Source organism: Mirounga leonina, unplaced genomic scaffold (assembly GCF_011800145.1).
Source record: "Mirounga leonina isolate KUSES-001 unplaced genomic scaffold, KU_Mleo_1.0 Mir_153, whole genome shotgun sequence".
Classification (NCBI taxonomy): domain Eukaryota; kingdom Metazoa; phylum Chordata; class Mammalia; order Carnivora; family Phocidae; genus Mirounga; species Mirounga leonina.
The window spans coordinates 31,038,612-31,063,388 of NW_023270387.1; the positions used below are offsets into that span (position 1 = coordinate 31,038,612).

The window sequence follows — 24,777 nt, forward strand, 5'->3', positions numbered from 1 at the left end:
TTCATCATATGTGGTAGAGATATATTTCTTAATATTCTCAAATTATATATGAAAATAATTCAAATCAATAAAAAACTAAACTGGCTTCCAATTAAAGATGGTGTATTAGAAGGAGGCTGGAAGATGGTGGAGTAAGGGGACCCTAAGCTCACCTCATCTCATGGATACAACTAGATAACACTCACACCAGTGTAAATAACCCAGAAAATGAAGACTGGCAAAACAAACTCCACAACCAAAGGCAGAGAAAAGTCCACATCGAAGAGGGTAGAAAAGGTGGAGACATGGTGGGGAGCAAAACAGAGGTGGCCATCTGTGATCAGGAGGGAGCCACAGGCACAGAGAAGGGTGAGAAACAGACTAACACACCAGGAAGCTTGCATGGGAGAGACGAATCCTCCTAACATTTGGTTTTGAAAGCAAGAGGAGCTGAATTTACTGACTTCTTACAAATAAGAAGGACTTAAAGCCTGGAAGCTTAAAAATCAGCTGGCTCCATTTTGGAAGAGGCTGAAGGCAGAAGGAAGATGAGTCCCTGCCCTTAAAGAGACAGCATGACAAACAGCCCTCCAAAAACAGGGTAGAAGCAGTACTTTGAAAAACACCTGGGGTGTACAGTAGGGAGAGTTATTTACTCATCTCAGAGCATGTCCAGAGTAAGACTCTTCCAGGAACAAAGGAGCTGGCAGGTGCCACTCCCCTTCCCCACGCTTAACATAAACACATGGGCACCTGCAGAAACCAGCAGGAAATTCCCTACATAATTTTCTTACACCAAGCCCCACACCCTAGTGCTTGGCACATCCACCCTTTCCACTCATGCTTGCATCAGTCCCAGCACCACAGGCCACCCCCCTCAGAAATCCAGCGCAAACTTTGCCAATACTACATCTTTCCACCCATGCATTTTGCAAGACTGTAGTTCTGGCAGTAGCAGCTGCAGGCCTTGTGGAAGTTCGAGGAGCACCTTGTTAAAATTGCACAACCCACTCACAAGGCCCGGGTCCTGGAAGCTACAGGTCTCAGGTCTCAGGTCTCATTTCATAAGCAGAGCACACCTTGTTAACACTGCATACCACACCCCCACCAGGGACAAAATGCTGCCTACAACAGGCAAAGAGAGCCTCTGCAGACAACTGGACTGAAGGAAAAAGCAGCCAGGACAAAACAGCAAAGCACATGCAACACACATAAGAGACACCACCTGAAGCATCGGGCTCTGGGGAAGAGGGGAAACTGCACTGCAGGGCACTACAGGACCTCTTCTTCATAAGACCACTACATTCAAGAGGAGTAGACGTAGCTGACTTTCCTGACACAAAGAAACAGACACAGAGGCAAAATGAGGAGACAGAGAAATATATCCCAAATGGATTAAAAAAAAACACAAAAACGACAGTAAGAGACCTAAGAGAAATGGAGTAATACACCTGACAGAGAATTTAAAGTAATGATCATAAAGATACCCACTGTACTTGAGAAAAGAGTGGAGAATGTAAGTGAGATGCTTAACAAAGAGATAAAAAAGAACAAATCAGAGATGAAGAAAACAATAAACAGAATTAAAAATACACTAGATGGAATAAATAGCAGGCTAGAGGAAGCAGAGGAATGAATGAGCAACCTGAAAGAAAAAAAATTATGCAAAATGAGAAAAGACTTAGGGAACTCAGCTACTTCATCAAGTGTAATAACATTTGCATTATAAGGATTCCATAAGAACAATAAAAGGGTTCAGAAAATTTATGTGAAGAAATACTAGCTAAAACTTTTCCAAATCTGGGAAAGGAAACAGATATCCAGATCCAGGTGGCAAATAGATATCCAGATGCAGGAGGCAGAGGTTCCCCCACCGAAATCAACTCAAAGAGGTCAACACCAAGACACAAAGTAATTAAAATGGCAAAAAGTAGTGATAAAGAATTTTAAAAGCAGCAAGACAAAAGAAGATAATTACACACTAGGGAAATGCTATAAGGCTATGAGTGGATTTTTCAGCAGAAACTTTGGAGGACAAAAGCAAGTGGCATGATATATTGAAAGTGCTAACAGGAAAAAATATGCAGCCAAAAATACTCTTTTTAGCAAGACTTATCATTCAGAACAGGAGAGATTCTCAGACAAACAAAAGCTAAAGTAGTTCAAGTTCACTAAACCAGGCCTACAAAAATATTAAGGAAACACATGGAGTGGAAAGGAAAGACCATAAGTAAGAGTATGAAAAGAAGGAAACACAAAAGCAGTAAAAATAAGTATATCTGTAAAAATCAGTGAAAGAACTCATAAAATAAAAGGACGTGAAATAGGACACCATATACCTGAAAAATGGGGATAAGAAGAAAGAATGAGTTCTAATTTAAGCGACCATCTACTGAATATAGGCTGCTATATGCAGAAGATGTTCTATACAACCCTAATGGTAACCACAAATCAAAACACAATAACAGATACACAAAGAATAGAGAGAAAGAAATCCAAGTTTAACACTAAAAAGTGTGAAAGAGAGCAAGAGAAGAAAGGATCATAGAAAAACTACAAAAATGACCATAAAAAAGTAACAAAATAGCAATAAATACATATCTATCAATAATTACTTTGAAAGTAAATGGACTAAAAGCTCAATCAAAAGATATAGGGTGATGGAATGGGTAGAAAAACAAGCCCATCAATATGTTGCCTATATAGACTCCTTTCAGAACTAATGACACATGCAGATTGAAAGTGAGGGGCTGGAAAGACATTTACCATGCAAATGGATGTCAAAATAAAAGCAGAGTAGCTATACTTATATCAGATGAAACAGACTTTAAAACAAAGACAGTAACAAGAGAATAATGACACTATATAATAATAATAACAATCCAACAAGAGGATATAACAATTCTAAATATTTATGCACCCAACATGGGAGTACCCAAATACATAAAACAGTTAATAACAAGCAAAGGAACTAACTGATAAATTAATAGTAGGGGATTTTAATACCCCACTTACATCAATGGACAGAGCATATAAACAGAAAATCAATAAGAAAACACTGGCTTATCTGCAACAACGTGGATGGAACTGGAGGGTATTATGCTGAGCAAAATAAGTCAATCAGAGAAAGACATGTATCATATGACCTCATTGATATGAGGAATTCTTAATCTCAGCAAACAAACTGAGGGTTGCTGGAGTGGTGGGGGGTGGGAGGGATGGCGTGGCTGGGTGATAGACATTGGGGAGGGTATGTGCTATGGTGAGCGCTGTGAATTGTGCAAGACTGCTGAATCACAGATCTGTACCTATGAAACAAATAATGCAATATATGTTAAGAAAAAAAAAAAGAAGAAGATAGCAGGAGGGGGAAAATGAAGGGCGGAAATCGGAGGGGTAGACAAACCATGAGAGACTATGGACTCTGAAAAACAAACTGAGGGTTCTAGAGGGGAGGGGGGAAGGATGGGTTAGCCTGGTGATGGGTATTAAAGAGGGCACATTCTGCATGGAGCACTGGGTGTTATGCATAAACAATGAATCATGGAACACTACATCTAAAACTAATGATGTAATGTATGGGGATTAACATAACAATAAAAAAAGAAAACACTGGCTTTGAATAACACACTGGACCAGATGGATCTCACATATATAATTAGAACATTCCATCCTAAAACAGCATAATACACATTCTTCTCAAGTGCACATGCAACATATTCCAGAATACATCACATATTAGGCCACAAAAAAGCCTCAACAAATTCAAAAGTATTAAAGTCATGCCATGCATTTTTTTCTGACCACAGTGTTATGAAATAAGAGATCAATGATAAGAAAAAAATCTGAAAGAGCACAAATAATGGAGGTCAGATAAAATGCTACTAACCAATGAATGGATCAACCACGAAATAAAAGAAGAATAAAAATTACATGGAGAGAAATGAAAATGAAAACATAATGGTCGAAAACCTTTGGATGCAGCAAAAGTGGTCCAAAGAGGAAAATTTATAGCAATACAGGCTTACCTCAAGAAGCAAGAAAAATCTCAAATAAACAATCTAACCTTACATCTAAAGGAGCTAGAAAAATAGGACCAAACAAAACCCAAAGACAGCAGAAGAAAGGAAATAATAAAGATTAGGGCAGAAATAAAAGCTAATAGAAACGGAACAAAAAAACAATAGAAGAGATCAATAAAGACCTCACACACACACAAAAAAGAGAACTACAGGCCAATATCTCTGATCAACATAGAGGTAAAAATCCTCAACAGAATATTAGCAAACCAAACTCAACAATACATTAAAAAAATTATTCACAATCAAGTGGGACTTATTCCTGGGATGCAAGGGCAGTTCAACATTCACAAACCAATCAACAGGACACATTACAGCAATAGGAAAAATGATAAAAACCATATGATCATTTCAGTAGATGCAGAAAAAGCATGTGACAAAGTATAACATCCATTCATGATATACACCCTCCACAAAGTAGGTTTAGAGGGAACATACCTCAACATAATAAAGGCCTTATCCGAAAAACCTACAGCAAACATCATACTTGATGGGGAAAGTTGAGAGCTTCTCCCCTAAGGTCAGGAACGAGACAAGGATGTCCACTCTCACCACTTTTACTCAATGTAGTAGTGTAAGCCCTAGCCACAGTGATCAGACAACAGAAAGAAATAAAAGGCATCCAAATTGGGTAAGGAAGAAATAAAACTTTCACTATTTGCAGATGACATGACACTATACATAAAGAAACCCTAAACACTTCACCAAAAAATTACTAGAACTAATAAATGAATTCAGTAAAGTGACAGGATACAAGAACAATATACAGATATCCGGTGCACTTTGCATTAACAATGAAGCAGCAGAAAGAGAAATTAAGAAAACAATCCATTTACAACTGCACCAAAAATAATAAAATAGTTAGAAATAAACTTATCCAAAGAGGTGAAAGATCTGTACATGGACAACTATAAAACACTAATGAAAGAAATTGAACGTGCCAGAAATAAATGGAGAGATTTTCCATGCTCATAGACTGGAAGAATAAATATTGTTAAAATGTCTATACTACCCGAAGCAATCTACAGATTTAATTCAATCCCCATCAGAATACCAATGGCATTTTTTTTAAAGATTTATTATTTATTTATTTGAGAGAGACAGAGAGAGTAAGCAGGGGGAGGGGCAGAGGGATAGAATCTTCAAGCAGACTCCTCCCCACTGAGTGTGAAGCCTGACACTCCTGGGCCAGGACCCAGGAGATCATGACCTGAGCCAAAAGCAAGAGTCAGATGTTTAACCAACGAAGCTACTCAGGTGCCCCCCCAACAGTATTTTTCACAGAACTATAGAACAGAGAATCCTAAAAGTTGTATGAAACCACAGAATACCCTCAATAGCCAAAGAAGTCTTGGAAAAAATAACAAAACTGGAAATATCACAATTTGATGCTTCAAGCTATATTACAAAGCCACAGTAATCAAAACAGTATGGTACTACACAAAAGCAGACACAAAGGTCAACAGGACAGAATAGAAAGCCCAGAAATAAACCCACAACTATATGGTCAATTACTCTTTGCAAAAGGAGGGAAGAATATATAATGGGAAAAAGGCAATCTCTTCAATAAATGGTGCTGGGAAAACTAGACAGCTACATACCAAAGAATGGAACTGGACCACTTTCTTACACCATACACAAAAATAAACTCAAAATGGATTAAGGACCTAAATGTGAGACCCGAAACCACAAAAATCCTAGAAGAGAGCACAGTCAGTAATTTCTCCCACATCAGCTGTAATAACATTTTTGGATATGTCTCCTGAGGCAAGGGAAATAAAAGCAAAAATAAACTACTGGGATTACATCAAAGCAAAAAGCTTCTGCAGCGCAAAAGACAACAACCAACAAAACTAAAGGACAACCTACTGAATGGGAGCAGATATTTGCTAATGACATATCTGATAAAGGGTTAGTATCCAAAATACATAAAGAACTGATGCAATCCAACACCCAAAAAACAAATAATCCAATTAAAAATGGACAGAAGACATGGACAGACATATCTCCAAAAAAGACATACAAATGGTCAACAGACAAGTGAAAAGATGCTCAATATCACTCATCATTAGAGAAATAAGTGCAAATCAAAACCACAATGGGATATCACCTCACCCCTGTCAGAATGACTAAAATAAAACATACAAGAAAGAATAGCTGTTGCTGAGGATGTGGAGAAAAGGAACCCTCATGCACTGTTGGTGGGAATGCAACATGGTACAGCCACTGTGGAAGGGTATGGAGATTCCTCAAATAATTAAAAATAGAACTACCCTATGATCCAGGAATTGCACTACTGGGTATTTATCCCCCAAAATACAAAAACACTAATTCGAAAGAATATATACACCCCCCCCAAGTTTATTGCAGCATTATTTACAATAGCCAAACTACAGAAGCAGCTCAAGTGTCCATCAATAAATAAAATAAAGAACTTGTGGTATATATATACACAATGGAATATTACTAAACCATAAGAAAGAATGAAATCTTGACATTGGCAACAACATGGATGGAGTTAGTACAATGCTAAATGAAATAAGTCAGCCAGAGAAAGACAAATACCATATGATTTCACTCATATGTGGAGTTTAAGAATCAAAACAAACAGGGCGCCTGGGTGGCTCAGTTGGTTAAGCGACTGCCTTCGGCTCAGGTCATGATCCTGGAGTCTCGGGATCGAGTCCCACATCAGGCTCCCTGGTCGGCAGGGAGTCTGCTTCTCCCTCTGACCCTCCCCGCTCTCATGTGCTCTCTCTCTCATTGTGTCTCTCAAATAAATAAATAAAATCTTAAAAAAAAAAAAAGAATCAAAACAAACAAACAAAGGGAAAAAAAAGAGAGACAAACCAAGAAACAGACTCTTATTAACTGTAGAGAACAAACTGATGGTTACCAGAGGGGAGATGGGAGGGGGGATGGGTCAAATGGGTGATGGGGATTAAAGAGTACACTTCTCATGATAAGTACTGAGTAATGTATGGTATTGTTGAATCACTATATTGTATACCTGAAAGTAACATAACACTGTATGTTAGATATACTGGAATTAAAATAAAAAACTATTATAAAAATTTACATTTTTGTTGAAGAAATAAATTCACATATACATAAAAAGAAAGAAAAAGGAAGACATGGTATATATATACAATGGACTATTATTCAGCCATAAAAAAGAATGAAATCTTTCATTTGTAACAACATGGATGGAGCTAGAGTATGATGTTAAGCAAAATAAGCCAGTCAGAGAAAGACAAATAGCTTTATGATTTCAATAATAGGTAGAATTTAAGGAGTGAAACAAAGGAGCAAAGAAAAAAAAAAAAGAGAGAGATAAACCAAGAAACTGACTTTTAACTATAGAGAGCAAACTGATGGCTACTGGAGGGGAGGTGGGTGGGAGGATGGGTGAAACAGGTGACGGGGATTAAGAGTACACTTATCATGATGACCACTGAATAATATATGGAGCTGCTGAATCACTGTATTGTACACCTGAAACTAAAATAACACTGGATGTTAACTACACTGGAATTAAAATTTAAGACATAAGAATAATAAAATAAAAACACAAAGAATAAAAATTAAAGAAATATGGGGGATTAAACATGCATGTAACTCCACACAAATCCAGAGATAAAAAATATGTATCAAAAAATTGTGCTAACAATAGACAGAAAACTTTTAAGAAATCCTAGACATAGAAAACCACTGAAACCTTTCAGGTTTGAGAAATCCATGGCCGAAAAAAGTAGAACTGAACTGAGAAGAAATTTATTATGTGTTATTAGATTAAAAAAAAGTAATCAACAGGACCGTATGACCCAATTTCTTAAAATGTAAAATTTGAGTGTATGAATGTTTCTGTTTTCTTAGGAAGAGAACTTTGGAAAGATCCATGCAAACTGTAAGTAAAAAGAAGACAGAAGGTAGAAATTATCATTTTTATTCATAGGACTTTGAAAGTTAAGACGTTTTTTAAAAATACAGTTCTTTAGAATTTTTTAAAAAAACCAATAGATTAAAACATTTAAAATGCCCATACTAAAATATGTATTGTTACCCATAAGAACTGGCTCATTTATTTCTGTGTCCCCAGGGCCCTATATCAGGTGAAAATAATTCAGTCAATGCTTTGGGTAAACTCAACAATACAAGAATGAATAGTTTAAACAAACATAAGAGTTTACTACCTGCATGAGAGTAAAACTTCTTTTAGATGGCAAATAGGGATTTTGTGATTCCAATAACCCCAAGGCCAATCATAACATTACACATTCTGGTATTTTAAAATATTTATTGAACATAAGAAAACAAGTAAGTGGAGAGGTAAGGAAACAATTATTTTCAACAACAAAAACTGAACCAAGAAACATAGCTCCAGTTAAAAAGGATACACTAGTATCTTTTTTTTCATCAATTAAAACTGCAAGTTCCTGACATTTATAATGTTTGGTTCTTGAGGTCACATTGTTCCAACTTTTCAATAAAGATTAAGAAAGAGAAAATCATTTATTAAAAAATGTCAATAAAACTTGCCCTTGGCAAAATGAATGAAGACAATTGTGGTATTCTATATATATCTATATCTATCGATCAATTGATAGATAAAACAGAATTTCTTTAAGTATTCACTTGGAGAAGAATAAACAATAACCAGGCTATATTGAAGGTATAATGGGATAGTTGGCAGCACTACCCCAGTCTATTCTAATGAACCAGTATCACAGGCTCCTGCAAAGAATAAAATCTTATAGACATTCAGTCTGAATGTCAGGTCACTTCATGGGTGCCACTGTACCGATCCCAAGATCTTGTGCTTTAGCTCCTTTCACATGACATGAGTAAATAAAACACTATCAATCAATTCAGTGATATGGAAGAATATACTATATTGGTAGAAAACAACCATGCATTTTTGTTTTGTTTCCTCTGAACACCCTTTGGTATTGCCTGAAAGAGTATAAGGAGGTTGCTTAGTGGAGAGATAGCATCCACATTGAATCTGGGGCTGATTCTCGGCTCTAGTATTTACTGCTGTATGAATGGGAGTGTGCCTATTAATGTCTGTGATCTCTAGTTCTTTTATTTATAAGATGAGAGAAATGATAACACATATGTTAAAGGATTGTAGTAAAACGAAGACAAAACCACGTGAAGCACTGAAGAACAACAAACCTAATTAAATGCTAGTTTCCTTCTCCATGTGCTCCTATCCATACATCACTGCTATATGAAGAAAAATAGTAGAAGAAATGACAAACGAAGTCATTCAATAGTTCTTTTAGAGAGAGGGAGAGTGCACAAGGAAAGGAGGGGCAGAGGGAGAGAAAGAAATCCTCAGGCAGACTCCCTGATGAGCACAGAGCCTGATGTGGGGCTCAATCCCAGGACCTGGAGATCATGACCTGAGCCCAAATCAAGAGTCAAATGCACAACTAACTGAGCCACCCAGGTGCCCCAATCAGCCATTAATTCTAACCAGATTTAAGAGATAGTAGTTACTTTCTCGCTTACTTGCTGTTTTACTGGGCATAGTTTTAATCTCTCTGTGCCTCAGTTTCCTCTGCTATACAGTAAGGATGATAGAAGTATCTTTGTCACAGGACTGTTCACAGATGAAATATGTTAACATCTGCCAGTCTCCTAGGATAGTGCTTGCAACATAGTAACTGTCATAGAAGTGCTGGCTATCAGCAGCAGCAGCAGCTGGAGGAAAATAGAAGTATCTACATACGTAAATTACGTGAACAAGGCATTCTTTAGGCATGACTAGTCACTGGGGCTTGAGAAACTGTCTGCCAGGAGTGTTACTTTTCAAAAAGATATAATATATTACTTATTTTTAAATATTTGGAGCCCAAGTAATAATCTATTTCTTGAAACAAATGTAAACCAGGTATAAACCACTCAGGCCCTGTAACCTAGCTGGCCACTGAAAAGATAAGTTGGATATTAAAAAATGTCTGTGCACTTTCATCATATTTCAGTAAATCACAATGAACAAACACATCCTCTCACTGGAACTGAACAGACTGCAATAGGCTGGGATTACTGTGCCCCTGTATTTGTTGCCCCTTCCTTCAGGAAGATTATGTTTCTTAGCTCCCTCAGAGACAGGCTCAGCCATGTGATAGACACTAACCAGTGAAATATGAATGGAAGTGACAAAGGCCATTATCCAGCAGACTCTAAGAGTCAATATGATTCTGCCAATTCTGCTAAGGTCTGGGGAAAAGAGGGAAACATGGACTAAACAGGCTACAGTATTCTCTGTCTCCCAGTGCCTGATGTAGGAGGCAGTCACAAGGAGTGGTGTTTCTGCGGGAAGTTGGGGAAAATACATTCTGTAATAGAAAATAAGCAACTTCCTAAAGCCATGAAGAGGTTATTGCATTTAATGTCAGTGCTATTGGGAATTTAACAAAAATAGGTTCTTTATAGCTTAAAAAAAAAAAACTTATTGTTCCACTGAAATAATAAATGGAAAGGGTCCTTACAAAAACAAATCACATCATTCATTAAAGGCTGATAATTTATCATAATTCTTCAACAGTAGAGAGTGGAGCATACCCATCCTACATAGGAGAAATACAGATTACTTAATCAGGGCTCAATGCCTGGTTCAGAAAAGGCAGCCAATAAGTGCTTATTGATTAATGGTTTGCTTGTCACTGGTGTGCAGGTGGGTTATGCAAGCACCCTTGCTTCTAGAAGGGTTAGTACTTAGTTAATAGGAGCAAACTTTTCGTCAACTCCTCCCCAGATGCCCTCAGCCTCATGTCTCCCTGCTAAGAAAGGGCCAGAAGGATATGCAGAATACAAATACCACCAACTTCCTAGAAATTGAAACCCTATAATATTAATGATGCTTGGCTTTCAGGGGTAGAAGTAGAAAACAAGCTAACTTAAAGAACTTTGTATATTCAATCAAAAGTTAAGTGTAAACATTATTTTTTCCTCCAGAAACTATTCAGGGCTAAAGCTTTTATAGAAATCCAAATAAAGTTTCCATAAGGCAGTTTAACAGCATAATAGCTATTAATCTCAAGAGAATTCAAACAGCCACGAGAAAAAGAATAGTGTTCTATACAACTAACAAAGCAAAAGTCCTTGTACCTTCAATTTCCCACCAATTAAAAACCCAGCATGTCCTAACAGATGTAATCTACTTGGCCTTACAGTACCTTCTCAGGGTTGACAAAACAAAGCAACATTTGTCTTTAATTTCTAATTAACTTTTCTAATCTGCCATTTCAGATTAAAAGGCTACTTATCACAGATAACTAATAGCATACTATCCAAGCTTGAAAGAAACAGAAAAAAGAAATGAGTACATTTATTGGTATTTGTGATATCCACAGGACCATCTCTCTTTTCCCTAAAGGATGAGCAGTTCACTCTCCACAGCCCTGGCCCACACCCTCCTTCCTGGGTCTCAAGATGGAAACAAAATTATTTGATCACAGGCCTGGTGGAGGATGTGGTGAGGAGGAGGAGGATGTAATTTGGGGACATCTGAGAACTTCCAGAATTAAACTATCTAAACAGCAGTATGAAGCTCAAAAATATCGTGATAGATGGCAATTGTCTAAAATAATAATGAGCTTAATTTTTCTTTTCTTTATTGCTGGGAAGCACATGTTCCCGAAGTACAAATGGGGAAAGTCACTGAAACACAGTGGCAAAATTTGAGAGTTTGGGGGAAATTTTGAAAGTATCTTCCAGTCCAATCATGAGGACATGTGAACATGTACATGACACTGAATGTTGAGTGACTGTTAGGATGTGGCCAAATCATGACTTTCATTAGCAAAAACATCATTTGAAAGGACTTCTTTTTTTCCCCATTCACAATACCTGGAATAAAGTAGGTATACAATGGAATACTGTTGAACTGAACTGCATGAGAGAATGAGAATATAGTATTTTTTCTTTCTCAGTTCTCGCTTCCTTCAACCTCAGGTAGAAGGACCAGTTCAGAAACCACTACACAAAACATGTTTGACTGGGGACGAGGCTCAGGGCACCAAGAGAGAAAGCCAGAGAAAGAAAGCTTAGGAAAAATGACAACTGCCTCTGTCCCTGTTAACAACTAGTCCCAAGATGGAGGTTTTGGGACACAAAAGGTGTGTCACGAATGATAATTTGTTTCAAACGGTATGGTACTGACACAAAAACAGACACATAGGTCAATAGAACAGAATAGAAAACCCAGAAATAAACCCACAACTATATGGTCAATTACTCTTTGCAAAAGGAGGGAAGAATATATAATGGGAAAAAGGCAATCTCTTCAATAAATGGTGCTGGGAAAACTAGACAGCTACATACCAAAGAATGGAACTGGACCACTTTCTTACACCATACACAAAAATAAACTCAAAATGGATTAAGGACCTAAATGTGAGACCCAAAACCACAAAAATCCTAGAAGAGAGCACAGTCAGTAATTTCTCCCACATCAGCTGTAGTAACATTTTTGGATATGTCTCCTGAGGCAAGGGAAATAAAAGCAAAAATAAACTACTGGGATTACATCAAAGCAAAAAGCTTCTGCAGTGCAAAAGACAACAACCAACAAAACTAAAGGACAACCTACTGAATGGGAGCAGATATTTGCTAATGACATATCTGATAAAGGGTTAGTATCCAAAATATATAAAGAACTGATGCAATCCAACACCCAAAAAACAAATAATCCAATTAAAAAATGGACAGAAGACATGGACAGACATATCTCCAAAAAAGACATACAAATGGCCAACAGACAAGTGAAAAGATGCTCAATATCACTCATCATCAGGGAAATAAGTGCAAATCAAAACCACAATGGGATATCACCTCACCCCTGTCAGAATGACTAAAATAAAACATACAAGAAAGAATAGCTGTTGCTGAGGATGTGGAGAAAAGGAACCCTCATGCACTGTTGGTGGGAATGCAACGTGGTGCAGCCACTGTGGAAGGGTATGGAGATTCCTCAAATAATTAAAAATAGAACTACCCTATGATCCAGGAATTGCACTACTGGGTATTTACCCCCCAAAATACAAAAACACTAATTCGAAAGAATATATACACCCCCCCAAGTTTATTGCAGCATTATTTACAACAGCCAAACTACAGAAGCAGCCCAAGTGTCCATCAATAGATGAATGGATAAAGAAGTTGTGGTATATATATACACAATGGAATATTACTAAACCATAAGAAAGAATGAAATCTTGACATTGGCAACTACATGGATGGAGTTAGTACAATGCTAAATGAAATAAGTCAGCCAGAGAAAGACAAATACCATATGATTTCACTCATATGTGGAGTTTAAGAATCAAAACAAACAAAGGGAAAAAAAAGAGAGAGACAAACCAAGAAACAGACTCTTATTAACTGTAGAGAACAAACTGATGGTTACCAGAGGGGAGATGGGAGGGGGGATAAAATATATTTTACTGGAATTAAAATAAAAAACTTAATAAAACAACAAAAAAGGAAAATTAGTTTCTTTGAAGATGGGCTCAAATTATGGAGCACTATTGATATGTTACTCTTTTTTTTTAAGATCTTATTTATTTATTTGACAGAGAAATAGAGAGCGCACAAGCGGGCAGAGGGAGAAGGAGAAGCAGGCTTCCCGCTGAGCAGGGAGCCCGACGCGGGGCTCAATCCCAGGACCCCAGGATCATGACCTGAGCCGAAGGCAGACACTTAACCACTGAACCACCTAGGTGCCCCCGATATGGCACAGCTTGAGGGATAGTTTAGTTCTACTCTTAACTGAATAGTATTTGTTTAAAATTGATGGTAGACATCGCTATTCTCAAAGTTAATGAAGTCCCAAAGTCTTAGAATTTCAAGAAAAGAATACTGTAGTAGTAAGCATATTTTACAACCAGAAAAGCTTTTGTTGACCAATTCTTTAGTTTTTACACTTAGTGCTTTTTTTCATTAAGAAGTGTCAAACTTGTCATCTTTATTGAATTATATGTTAGTCTCATTTGCAGCATCTATACTCTGAAAACAGTAAAGTAAGAGTAACCACAAAGTACTGAGACTTTTGTTAGGTTTATAAAGACAGTCTCATTACTCTACAGTCACAGAAGAGTTTAACTCTTCATTTCATGGCATATATTATCTGCATATACATAATATGGCCTATTTTAGGATGTTAGATAGTTTTTACTCTATTACCTTTAGGTTTTTTAAAGAAAGCATAGACATTATGAACACTTTTAATGGTTGACGGTCAAAACAAATCTTTATCTGAGTTCTATATTTTACAATCCTATGCTTCATTATTAGCTTCATCAGTTCAAAAAATACAAACATATCCCATGAAAAAGTTAATCTCCAAAGGATAGATAACTAGAGTATTTTAAGATAAACAGAATCTATCTGCATTACACAAGGCTATAAAGATGCACTCCTCAAGGTGGCAAATGAATCAAGACTAGTACTGGTTTCAAATACAAAATGACAGAGAAGTTACAAATGGAAATTGATATAACTCCTCACTTTTGAGAGGAGTCAAATGTCAAAAAGGAACACAGAGATCTCAAAAACCAGGATGATATATAGAAAAATGGTAGAAGGGGTGAACATAAAGATAAAAGCTGCTGTGCACTCTTAACATGATGAGTTTACATGATTAATTCAAGACTTAAAAAAGAGGTCTGAGAACTTCATCATCACTGGAATATAATTTTGAACTGAAACAAATAAAATTCCAGACATGTCACTAGGAAGAAAACATGACGCTGCTCTCAGGTGAACCATATGCTTGAGTCTGGAATACTGCTGAGTGTTTATGTATACCCTATAAGTTACCAAATCACTAGTAAAATAGTGGTATATTGATAAGACACAGGATAAAAGAGATAAGAAGATTACAGTCTGAGCAAGAGATTCAAAGTTCCACTAATACATTTTAGTACTTGATGTAGTAAAACATTTAAAATTACATGCAAAAATATTAAATTCTGAGGACCTGGAAAGCCCATCGACTATTCTGAGAGTTAGGTCATTTCAGGGAAAGGGACTTCAATGCATATTGGATTGAGTAATGTTTAGAAAACCTTGCTCACATAAGTCGGCAATAAAAAAATGTCCACCCCACTGCTTGCATGGAGCTTATTTCTGGAAGGTACATTCAATCCTGTGCCTCCATTAGTCAGAGTTTCTTTTTATTGATGGCATGTGCCATAGTCTTGTCTTTTCAACAGAGTAGTGATTCTCCTTGGGTGAGCAAATTTGAGTTTCCAAGAATGTGGAAAAGCAACCAAAATAAGTGTGATTTTGGATAAGTAAGCTTTATGCCCACATAGTAAGACCTTTTGATATCACTAAACAATTTTGTATATAATTTATTTAGAATGTTTAGAATACTTAAAGGGATATTAATCTCAGCATTTATAAGCCAATTTACTAGATTACAGAAGATACCACCGGTTTAGAAAGATTATATTAGCCAGAATCAGAAACTTGTCTTATTATGGTGCTGCATTTGGGAGAATAAGATTTACTACTAAAATGACATTTTAAAAAATTAGGACAATCATTCATAAAATAAGATCTGTACATAAAAATAGGCTGAAAAAAAATAAAGCTTAAGATAAAATAATAAAAATAAAACACACCATTTTGTAATTACAAATGGTGGTATAGTGATGTTTCAGGTGGCTAAGGCCATGAGAAAGCACATTTCTAGAAGAGTCTTTATGGCATGAAGAAGTGTACATGTGATAACTTTCTTATTCAAATTTCGTAGTTATGATAGAAACCCTACTTCCCAGAAGTGCATTAAAGATCAACTATATTCTCACCGACTTCACCATGTCCCCATTTAAAGCCTTACTTAATACCATATATAGGTTCAGTTGTTTTCTAAGGATTCATCCTTGAGCAGGTTCATTTGAAGTTGAAAGAACTACACACTATATATGAAAAATGAAGCCAATATTAGGAAACGCATTTCAAACTCTACTCAAATGCAACTTATATAATATATTGCTCTTTAGGTAATTGTTTAGAATGAACATTTGGTGCTTATCTGTTGGTTATTATTTCTGTGATTAGATACAAATGGGCAATGGAAGATTTTATATTAATCACTTTCCTTGATTTGCAATAAAGAAATGCAAGAATAAAAACTGGAAATAATTTTTAAGGTCTTCAACATTAAGAGTATTTTAAATCATGTTTTTTCTTTTGATAATTTCTGAAATTAATTGCTAAGAAGCATTTCATTCAGTTAAAATAATAGGCTTTTTCATACACTCAATATTTATGACTTTCAAATGAGTGCTTTCCTAGTTTTTATCTTTACTTCATTTTAAGTTGCATTGTATTAGCAATTTAAAAGTCAGGGTTATTGTTAATCCTATTTTAAAAATAAATTTAGACATCATGAGAGAGAGTCAATTGAGTTAAATAAAACTTGAAATTGCTTTAGAAGATATACACATAACCTTAGAAACAAATACACAAAATAACTTTTATATGTCAAATAATCTGACCACGTAGAGTATATGAAAAAGAAAATACCTTAAAATAACCAACAGTAAAAGGTGGCAAGAAGGTGGCAGATGATTAAAGAGGATTTAGAATGAGATGGGAAACACATAAAATGTGTTTATTAAGAATGCTTTAATACTAAGGATTCAGTAGTCCTACAGTGAGACAATAGGTTTTCCTATATATCCCATGTGTTATGACAATGTCTTTATACATCACACTCTCGGGCACAATCTCCTAAAACCAGCAAAAAGTATTCATGTCTTCAGTCTTGTCCCTGGAACAGGGAAACTAAAATAAAGAAACTCCCTACTGCCATTAAAAACATTTAAAAAATCAAACTATATATCAACTGCTTCAAATCTCTTCCTGGGATAAAGCAAGGTGCATACCTATAAGTAAACAAACATAAAACAAATAAAAATTAATTTTGGTTACTATAACACCAGTAGCTAGTGGCTTTGACTTGAGCAACTCCTTGGAATAAAAATTTTAAATTTGTTTAACTGTCAGGTCAATGATATGCTACTACTATTTTTCCAGAATTAACTCTTAATACCACATAAAACCTTTGGATTAAAAAATCTGTGATAAAATTTTAAATAATTATTAAAACAACTTACTTTCTTCTTTCTTGCTAATAATGGCAGGCAGGGTGTAAATCTAAAAAACAAAGGAAGTCTAATCAGTTAATGACCCTGCACAGAAGCAGGGTTATGTTGGTACAATGATACACAAAGGGAGTATCTTGATTTCAAGGTCCTACAATTGGTGCATCCATAGGGCCAAGTCCCTACCCTGTCAACCTACCTTGTTTCCCACTTCTTTCCATCATGGCTGTCTGTCTAGCCCTGAGCAAGGTTCTACCCTTTTCATCTGATTTATATATCTCATTCTAGTACCTGACATCATGCACAGAACGTATCCTTTCTTCAGGATCTCATGAATTTTACCAGATTACTCCTTCCTCAAATTATCTCCTTAGTGTCTTGTTCTCAGCATGTAGAGCCCTAACTAGTACCTGAGCTGTCACACCATCTTCTCAATCTGCTCTAGGTCAGGGCTTACCTCACAACTATTAATGGCAAAGAGTCAAATCATTTTGTTTTAATTTTCAACTTTTAATTGGCAGATATTTTTATAAGTTATAATAAAATAAAACATAATAAACATAAAGAATAGATGCAGAGTCCAAATTTTTTATTATTAAACTCAATAGATAAAAAATGACTTCTCCAAATTGCTATAAATTTTTCAAATGCTTAATCATAATTTCTGCACTCAGTTTATTGTGGACTGGTTAACAGTTTGAGGGATGGCCTCAAAGTCTAGGGACCACACTTTATATGTGTGTTGTTGCATTGGTACTTTGCACAAGGTTGTTTGCAGATTCTTTGCCAACAAATGGATAGTTCTCAAGGGACAGAACAGGGCCTCCTATTTTTCTCTGTGTGCTCATACCTCCAACCATCCAGTGCAGTGTTCTTCACAAAGAAAACAGACAATGATCAATGATTTATTCCCTTCTTTACATAAGCCTCCCTAATAATTTTAAGTAAATTATCATGCCCACATTGAAATAACTATTAAAACGGTGGAGATATGGATGGAAGGGAAAATGTCAAGCCACAAGGCAGTTTGACCAAATGAGACTTATTTTTTTAAAGATTTATTTATTTATTTTGGAGGGAGGGGCAGAGGGAAAGAAAAAAAAAAAATCTCAAGCAGACTCCCTGCTGAGTGCAGAGGCAGATGCGGGGCTCAATCTCAAGACCCTGAGATAATGACCTGAGCCGAAATCAAGAGTCAGATGCTTAACTGACTGAGCCACCCAGGCGCCCAACCACATGAGACTTTTAAATAATGATATAGACCACAGGATTAGTTCTCTAGAACGTTCGCTCATCACACTGATCATGAAGCCTACCACAGGACTTGCAAAGAGTGGGGATTCAATTATTAACTGAATAAAATAATCCAATCAGCACAGCCAAGTTAGTGATAAGTAATTTGTTAAAAAGTAATCTTAGGATTTCACTCATATGTGTAATGTAAGGAATAGCATGGAGGACAACAGGGTAAAGGAAGGGAAAACTGAAGGGGGGGAAATCAGAGAGGGAGAAAAACCATGAGAGACTATGGACTCCAGGAAACAATCTGAGGGTTTCAGAGGGAGGAGAGTAGTGGGATGGGGTAGCTGGGTGATGGGCATTAAGGAGGGCGAGTGATCTGATGAACCACTGAGTGTTATACACAACTAATGAATCATTGAACACTACATCAAAAACTAATGATGTACTGTATGGTGGCTAACTTAACATAATAAAAAAAAAAAGTAATTTTAGGTTTAAATCTGGAAGTCCCCCTGTGAAACAAATTAGAAAGTTATACAGTGAGTGAGACAACACTAGAAAAACAGTAAGAGTCTCTACCCTGATTGCTATATTAATATTTCCAAATATATTACAGACATAAAAAAAATTTCAGATGTACTTTCTAATTAGAACAATAAAACCTAAATTATAGAATGTGTCAATATTCTTACCGGTTCTTTACCATCCATGGCTTCAAGCCAGAGTTTCCGATTAGCTTCTGAGAATGCCTGCAATGTGATGATTCCATGTCTGTTAAAAACAAATATTTTATATATTCAATTTATTCCTGTTATGTCTTTACACACTTATTATTTTTTGTGTTCTTAAAGGTAAAGGTAAAACTTGAAGAAAAAGCAGGAAAGAAAAAAAATGAAAAGAGAGAAAAAGGAAAAAGAAAAGAGAAGAAAAAAATAAAGAATGAAAAGAAAAAGACTGATTTATAGCTACCTTTCAGAAAAATCACTGGGGGGACACATACACATATATATACACACAAACAAATATTTTTTAATTCCAATGGTTGCAGGTAGAAATACCTGAAGGAGGCTAGTTTCAAACTATTTCCTCTGAAATGACCAAAAAAGATGACAAAGTTACATTCACCAAAGTTCAGAACCACCTAAATGTTCTACAGTATGAGAATGATTACTATTATGACCCCAATGTGGTACAATCTAGTCACCAAAAATAATTACAAAGAATATATAGTAATATGAAAAGTTTCATACCATAATTAGTTACTAAAAAGACACTAAACCAAAGTGTTTATACCATGATCACAATATTAAAATTAATTCATTTAAAAACCATTCTTTCCCATGTACCCATTCTGAAATAGTTAGTTGAGGATGTACTTCAAGAGAGAAAGAGTGAGCAAAGGGAAGGAAGAAAGCAATGTAAGATAGAAAAAGACATGAAATTCAGAAATAGTTAAATTAACCTAGTTAACTGTACAGATTGTCCAGAAAATATATTTAAACAGGACATTAGAGGACTCTGTGAACAGGTACACTGAGGAGGAAATTTCAGTTAAATACTGTATGATTGAAAACTGGTATGACTTAAAACTGTGATAAAGGCATATTATCTCTTGTGTAAACAGGAAAACAGATCACTGGAATGATAGGAAAAGGAAAAATGTATATGAAGATCAAGATCATTTGATCTTGGAGAATCTAAGCCAGCATCAACAAAAATAATAAGATGATAATTTTTTTGGCTGTTTATGATGTGCCAGGCACTATGTTATAAATGTGTCTCATTTTTTAACCTAATTTAATCCTTATAGGAACCCTTTGAGGTGGATACTTATTATCCTTATTTTACAGATGAGACAACCAAAGCACAATCTGACAGTGTGTCCCAGGGTTACAGAACTAAAAAGTGCTGAAATAAAGAAAAATCACTAGCATGTTGGCATCTGTCTAGATAGAAAATCCAGAAGTTCCTACCACAAAACTATTAAAATCAGTAAGGAGCTCAACAACTATGCTGGATATAGATTAATATATTAAAAAGATTAATAGCCTTTCAATACAGGAGTCTCAACCATTTGGAAAAAATATACTAATGAATTCTATTCAAAACTGCAATAAAATGGAAACACTCAAGAATAAATTTTAAAAAAATATAAAATCTTCAAAGAGAGTTCAACTCTCCATCAATTAATTAATAATTTTAATGCTACTCCAGTCAAAAATCCCAAAGGACTTTTTTGGAAAGAAGGGGAAATGTAGTAAGTGGATCCATAAAATCTAAGAACACGGTGCCAAAATATTTAACACAATTTTAAAGAAGCATAAAAAACAGGGGCCTTGCCCTACTAAATAGTTACAAGCTACATATAGGTAAACTATAGTATATAAGAGTATATACAGTACACATTTTATATAGTGCACACACACAAAGCTAGACTATTCAGAAAAGTATGGTAGTAATGCAGGGGAAGAAAAATAGATCATGGAATAGAAGAGAGATCAAGAAGTATACCCATTCTTATTTAGTTTCCGTTCTTATATTGATACAAGAAAAAAAAAGGATAGCTAAAAATCCCCACTAGGTTATAAACTCGCATGCACAATATTTATGTCTCTCCCAATATTCTGTGGCTAAGAAATGTCCAGAATGGTGCTCTGCACAGAGCAGGCACTGAATTTCACTGGCTGAAGGAAACTTATGGCATTTCCAGCTGTGTCTTATTACTCCTTGGAAGCAAAGGCCACCAGGCTTCAAAAGTCCACAAAAAAGCTTATCCAGGAGTGGTAAACAATATTGTCAGAATCATTCATAGTGATGGGAACTCAAATCCACCACACATCCCCTAATGTAGTAATTTATGTTGATTCCCCGAATTCTTCTTTGAGTGATGTTGCTTTTCGCTAGCATCCTTTCTCTGATTTATTTCTTGAAAGCATCGTGCAATATATATTTGTTGAATAAATACATAAAAGAATGAAACAAACATGCACACTGTTTTTAAAGACTGAAAAACAAGTACTTGTATGCTGTTTCATATTTATATCTAAACATAGAAACAAATAATTTAGCTTATTAAAAAATATGAAGTGAAAAGAAAACCTCAAACCTTTCAACTACTTCTATGTCAAAGCAGAATCGTTTGTCAATTGAATCTGTCTTTCGTCGGATACAAGATTTCAATTTAAACATTTCTGGTGAACCGGTAACAAGGCCATTCTGAAACAAGAAGAACACATTGTTGACATGACAACAAGGGCAACTGGAAAATATTAAATATGCCAACTAAGGTTGCTGCACTTAAATGTCAAGTACAGGTTACGTATGAAGGTCATAATCACATCTTGTCCTCTGACTACAGACTTTTTGCCTAATGTTAACTGCTCAATTATAATGCAATTCATAAATTAATCACATACACATTTTAATTAAAGAATTCTGTAGCATGCCTATCTAGTAGTCTTAAACATATTTACTTATGTCAAATTGCACTAAAATGTACATTCTTTAGGACTTCAGATTTAGAAAAAGTGTGAAATCAGTTACCATAATGTCACAATTAGATATACAGAGCTTGTCAGGATACAACACTGTTGCTTTGGCATCAAAATGCCCTAGGTTGCTAAGAGATTAGTATTGTTCATTTGTGTGTGTGTGTGTGTGAGCTCATGAGAGCAAGTATGTATACACATGTGCATGTGTGTTTGTGCATTAGGGCCTTATAGCATTAAAAGGTAATTGGCTCAAAGTCTCAGGAGAGCTACCAAAATAATACATTTCTAGTATTTACTTGTTATAAATGTATTGCTATCATACACACCGCATGACTGCTTTGCTGGTAACCAATTGCTACTCTGCTAGTCAACTGTATCTCTTTGGAGAGGATCCAACATAAGCTTGAGTCATAAGAATTCTCTTCTATACCTGAGACACCAGTCACCTTAAGGGGAATATTTACCCAATGTCTGGTTAATTCTACTATCTTTGGTTACTAAGATCATAGATTTATTAACAGAACTTTGGCTTGGGTCTATTTGCTAATAGCTCACTGACCATCAAAAGCTGACTTTTAGGCAACATCTTTTATTATGAAACCTTTGTAGTACACACTAGGCATGATTATAGGACTTAACTTCTCATGATGGTAGGAACTGAAGGTTTCTTTTGCTCGGGTATGTTCTCCTTTATATTATGTCTCTCCATTTGAATTACTAGACTCTATCGAATGCCCAAGCACAATACGTTTCAGCTGATGTATTTGAGTATATATCTAAGTTAGATCAGCATTTACCTCTGCTCTGATCTATACCAAAAATTACCTGGGTGAGTCACTTACTTTCTACCACCTTGATTTTCTAATCTGTTAAAATAAGGCTGGACTAAATAATCTTTAGGATAACTCTCAGTTCTAGGATTCTTAGATGATGGCCCCAATTACCTGATCCTTAAGTTCAGTCACTTGCCATATTCATATCATAATTCACAAAAAGATTATACACTATATACAATAAAGGTGTTGTACTCTGTAGCATTTCCTCATACAACATACACTTTGTTCTATACTGTTCACTAGCCATGCAAGACATCCAGTGACCAATTTACTTTTGGAGTAAATGGGTATCAACTGATTTCTTCTGAATGCTGGCCAGCATTTCAGTAAACAGTACACAGTGTAGAAGAGGAAGTGGCATGCAGGGGCAAAAGGCAACCTCCCACAGAGGTGACCTGGAGGAAAGATGCAGAGTCCTTGAGCCTGGTCCAGCCACCAGGAGTCTCTACTAAGGTGCCAGCCAACTAACAGCATAAACAACTCTGTGCCAGGGATGTGAGAGGACACATCTAACATCTAACATTTAACTGTTTATAAACATTTCATGGTAAGGAAAAGGAAAATCCTGGCTGCTCTTTTTAAGTCATCAAGATCACTGAAGTTAGAGAAACTTTTTTGACTTTTCAATTTTTAAAAACTGTTTACATGGGAGACTATGGACTCTGAGAATCAAACTGAGGATTTTAGAGGGAAGGGGGGTGGGGGGATGGGTTAGCCTGGTGATGGGTATTAAAGAGGGCACGTATTGAATGGAGCACTGGATGTTATATGCAAACAATGAATCATGGAACACTATATCAAAAACTAATGATGTAATGTATGGTGACTAACATAACATAATAAAATAAAATTAAAAAAAAAGAAAAGCAAGAAAATATGATTTTATTTTATTTATTTATTTATTTATTTTACTTCCATTATTTATCTAACAAGTTCAGATTCTAAAAAAAGAAGAAGAAAACTCACCATTTTCCCACTGGATTTCATTTCTGAAACACTCATTGTAAATGTTTTACTTCCCTTATCATATGTACAATAATGTTTAGTCCATGTAAAACCAAGTGGTCCTGATGTAAGGAAACAAACATTACAGATTGTTAATAAATGATTTGGGACTATGTTTGTACAGTTTTTTTTGTTTGTTTGTTTGTTTGTTTTTTTGACAAAGAGAGCGAGAGAGCACAAGCAGGGAGAACAGTAGAGGGAGAGGAAGAAGCAGGCTCCCCGCCAAGCAGTGAGCCCGATGTGGGGCTCGATCCCAGGACCCTGAGATCATGACCTGAGCCGAAGGCAGACGCTTAACCATCTGAGCCACCCAGGAGCCCCTGTTTGTACAGTTTTTGATGCTATGATACACAAGTGAATGTCTCCACAGGCCACGCTAGTTTAGAATATTTACTGTGAGAAAGGCCAGTGTAAAGGGAGAGCTGTATGGAGTACCATGTCTGGGAATCAAGCAACTTGACTCTACTTGCCTGTAGCACCAGCACTCCCCTGTAACTCAGGAGTCACTCTAGATATGAATTTCAGTTATCTCCTCAGTAAAAGTGGCATACCTTACATTCCCAAGAGGTAGCAAGAACGAGAAACAGCCTATAGCTGATCTCCTTACTTCTATCCTTGTCCTTTATTCTCAAAACTGTCAGAAATATTCTACTAAAAATTTAACCAGTTCATTTCATCCTCTTTGTTCAAAACCTCCAGTAGTTTCCCACCTCACTCCAGGTAAAAACCAAAGAGTCCATTACTATACACAATGCCCACATGCTCTGGCCTCTCATTACTGATCTCACCTCACATCTTACTACCTTCTGCCTCATCCACATTGTTCTAGTTACACTGCCCCCCTTGCTGATCCTTGAACCCAGGGAACGCACTTCTGCCCCAGGGCATTTGTACATCCTGTTCCCCTAGCCAGGACTATTTTTCCTTCAGATATCTGCATGGCTTGCTTTGTCATTTCTCCAGGTCTTTTCCTAAATGACACCTTTATGATATGGCCTTTCCTACAGAGGTATCTAAC

The 24,777-nt window shown here is 36.1% G+C and overlaps 1 protein-coding gene across 1 annotated transcript in view; it reads right to left on the minus strand.

Moving 5' to 3' along the window:
- ARHGAP42 (Rho GTPase activating protein 42) overlaps positions 1–24,777 on the minus strand; it is a 304,988-nt gene that overhangs the window by 32,583 nt on the left and 247,628 nt on the right. The window contains exons 8-11 of the mRNA XM_035009327.1: positions 23,721–23,821; positions 21,534–21,643; positions 19,120–19,198; positions 17,198–17,237 (exon numbers count right to left, since the gene is read on the minus strand). Coding sequence (XP_034865218.1) covers positions 17,198–17,237; positions 19,120–19,198; positions 21,534–21,643; positions 23,721–23,821 — 330 coding nt within the window. The remainder of the gene's footprint in view (positions 1–17,197; positions 17,238–19,119; positions 19,199–21,533; positions 21,644–23,720; positions 23,822–24,777) is intronic.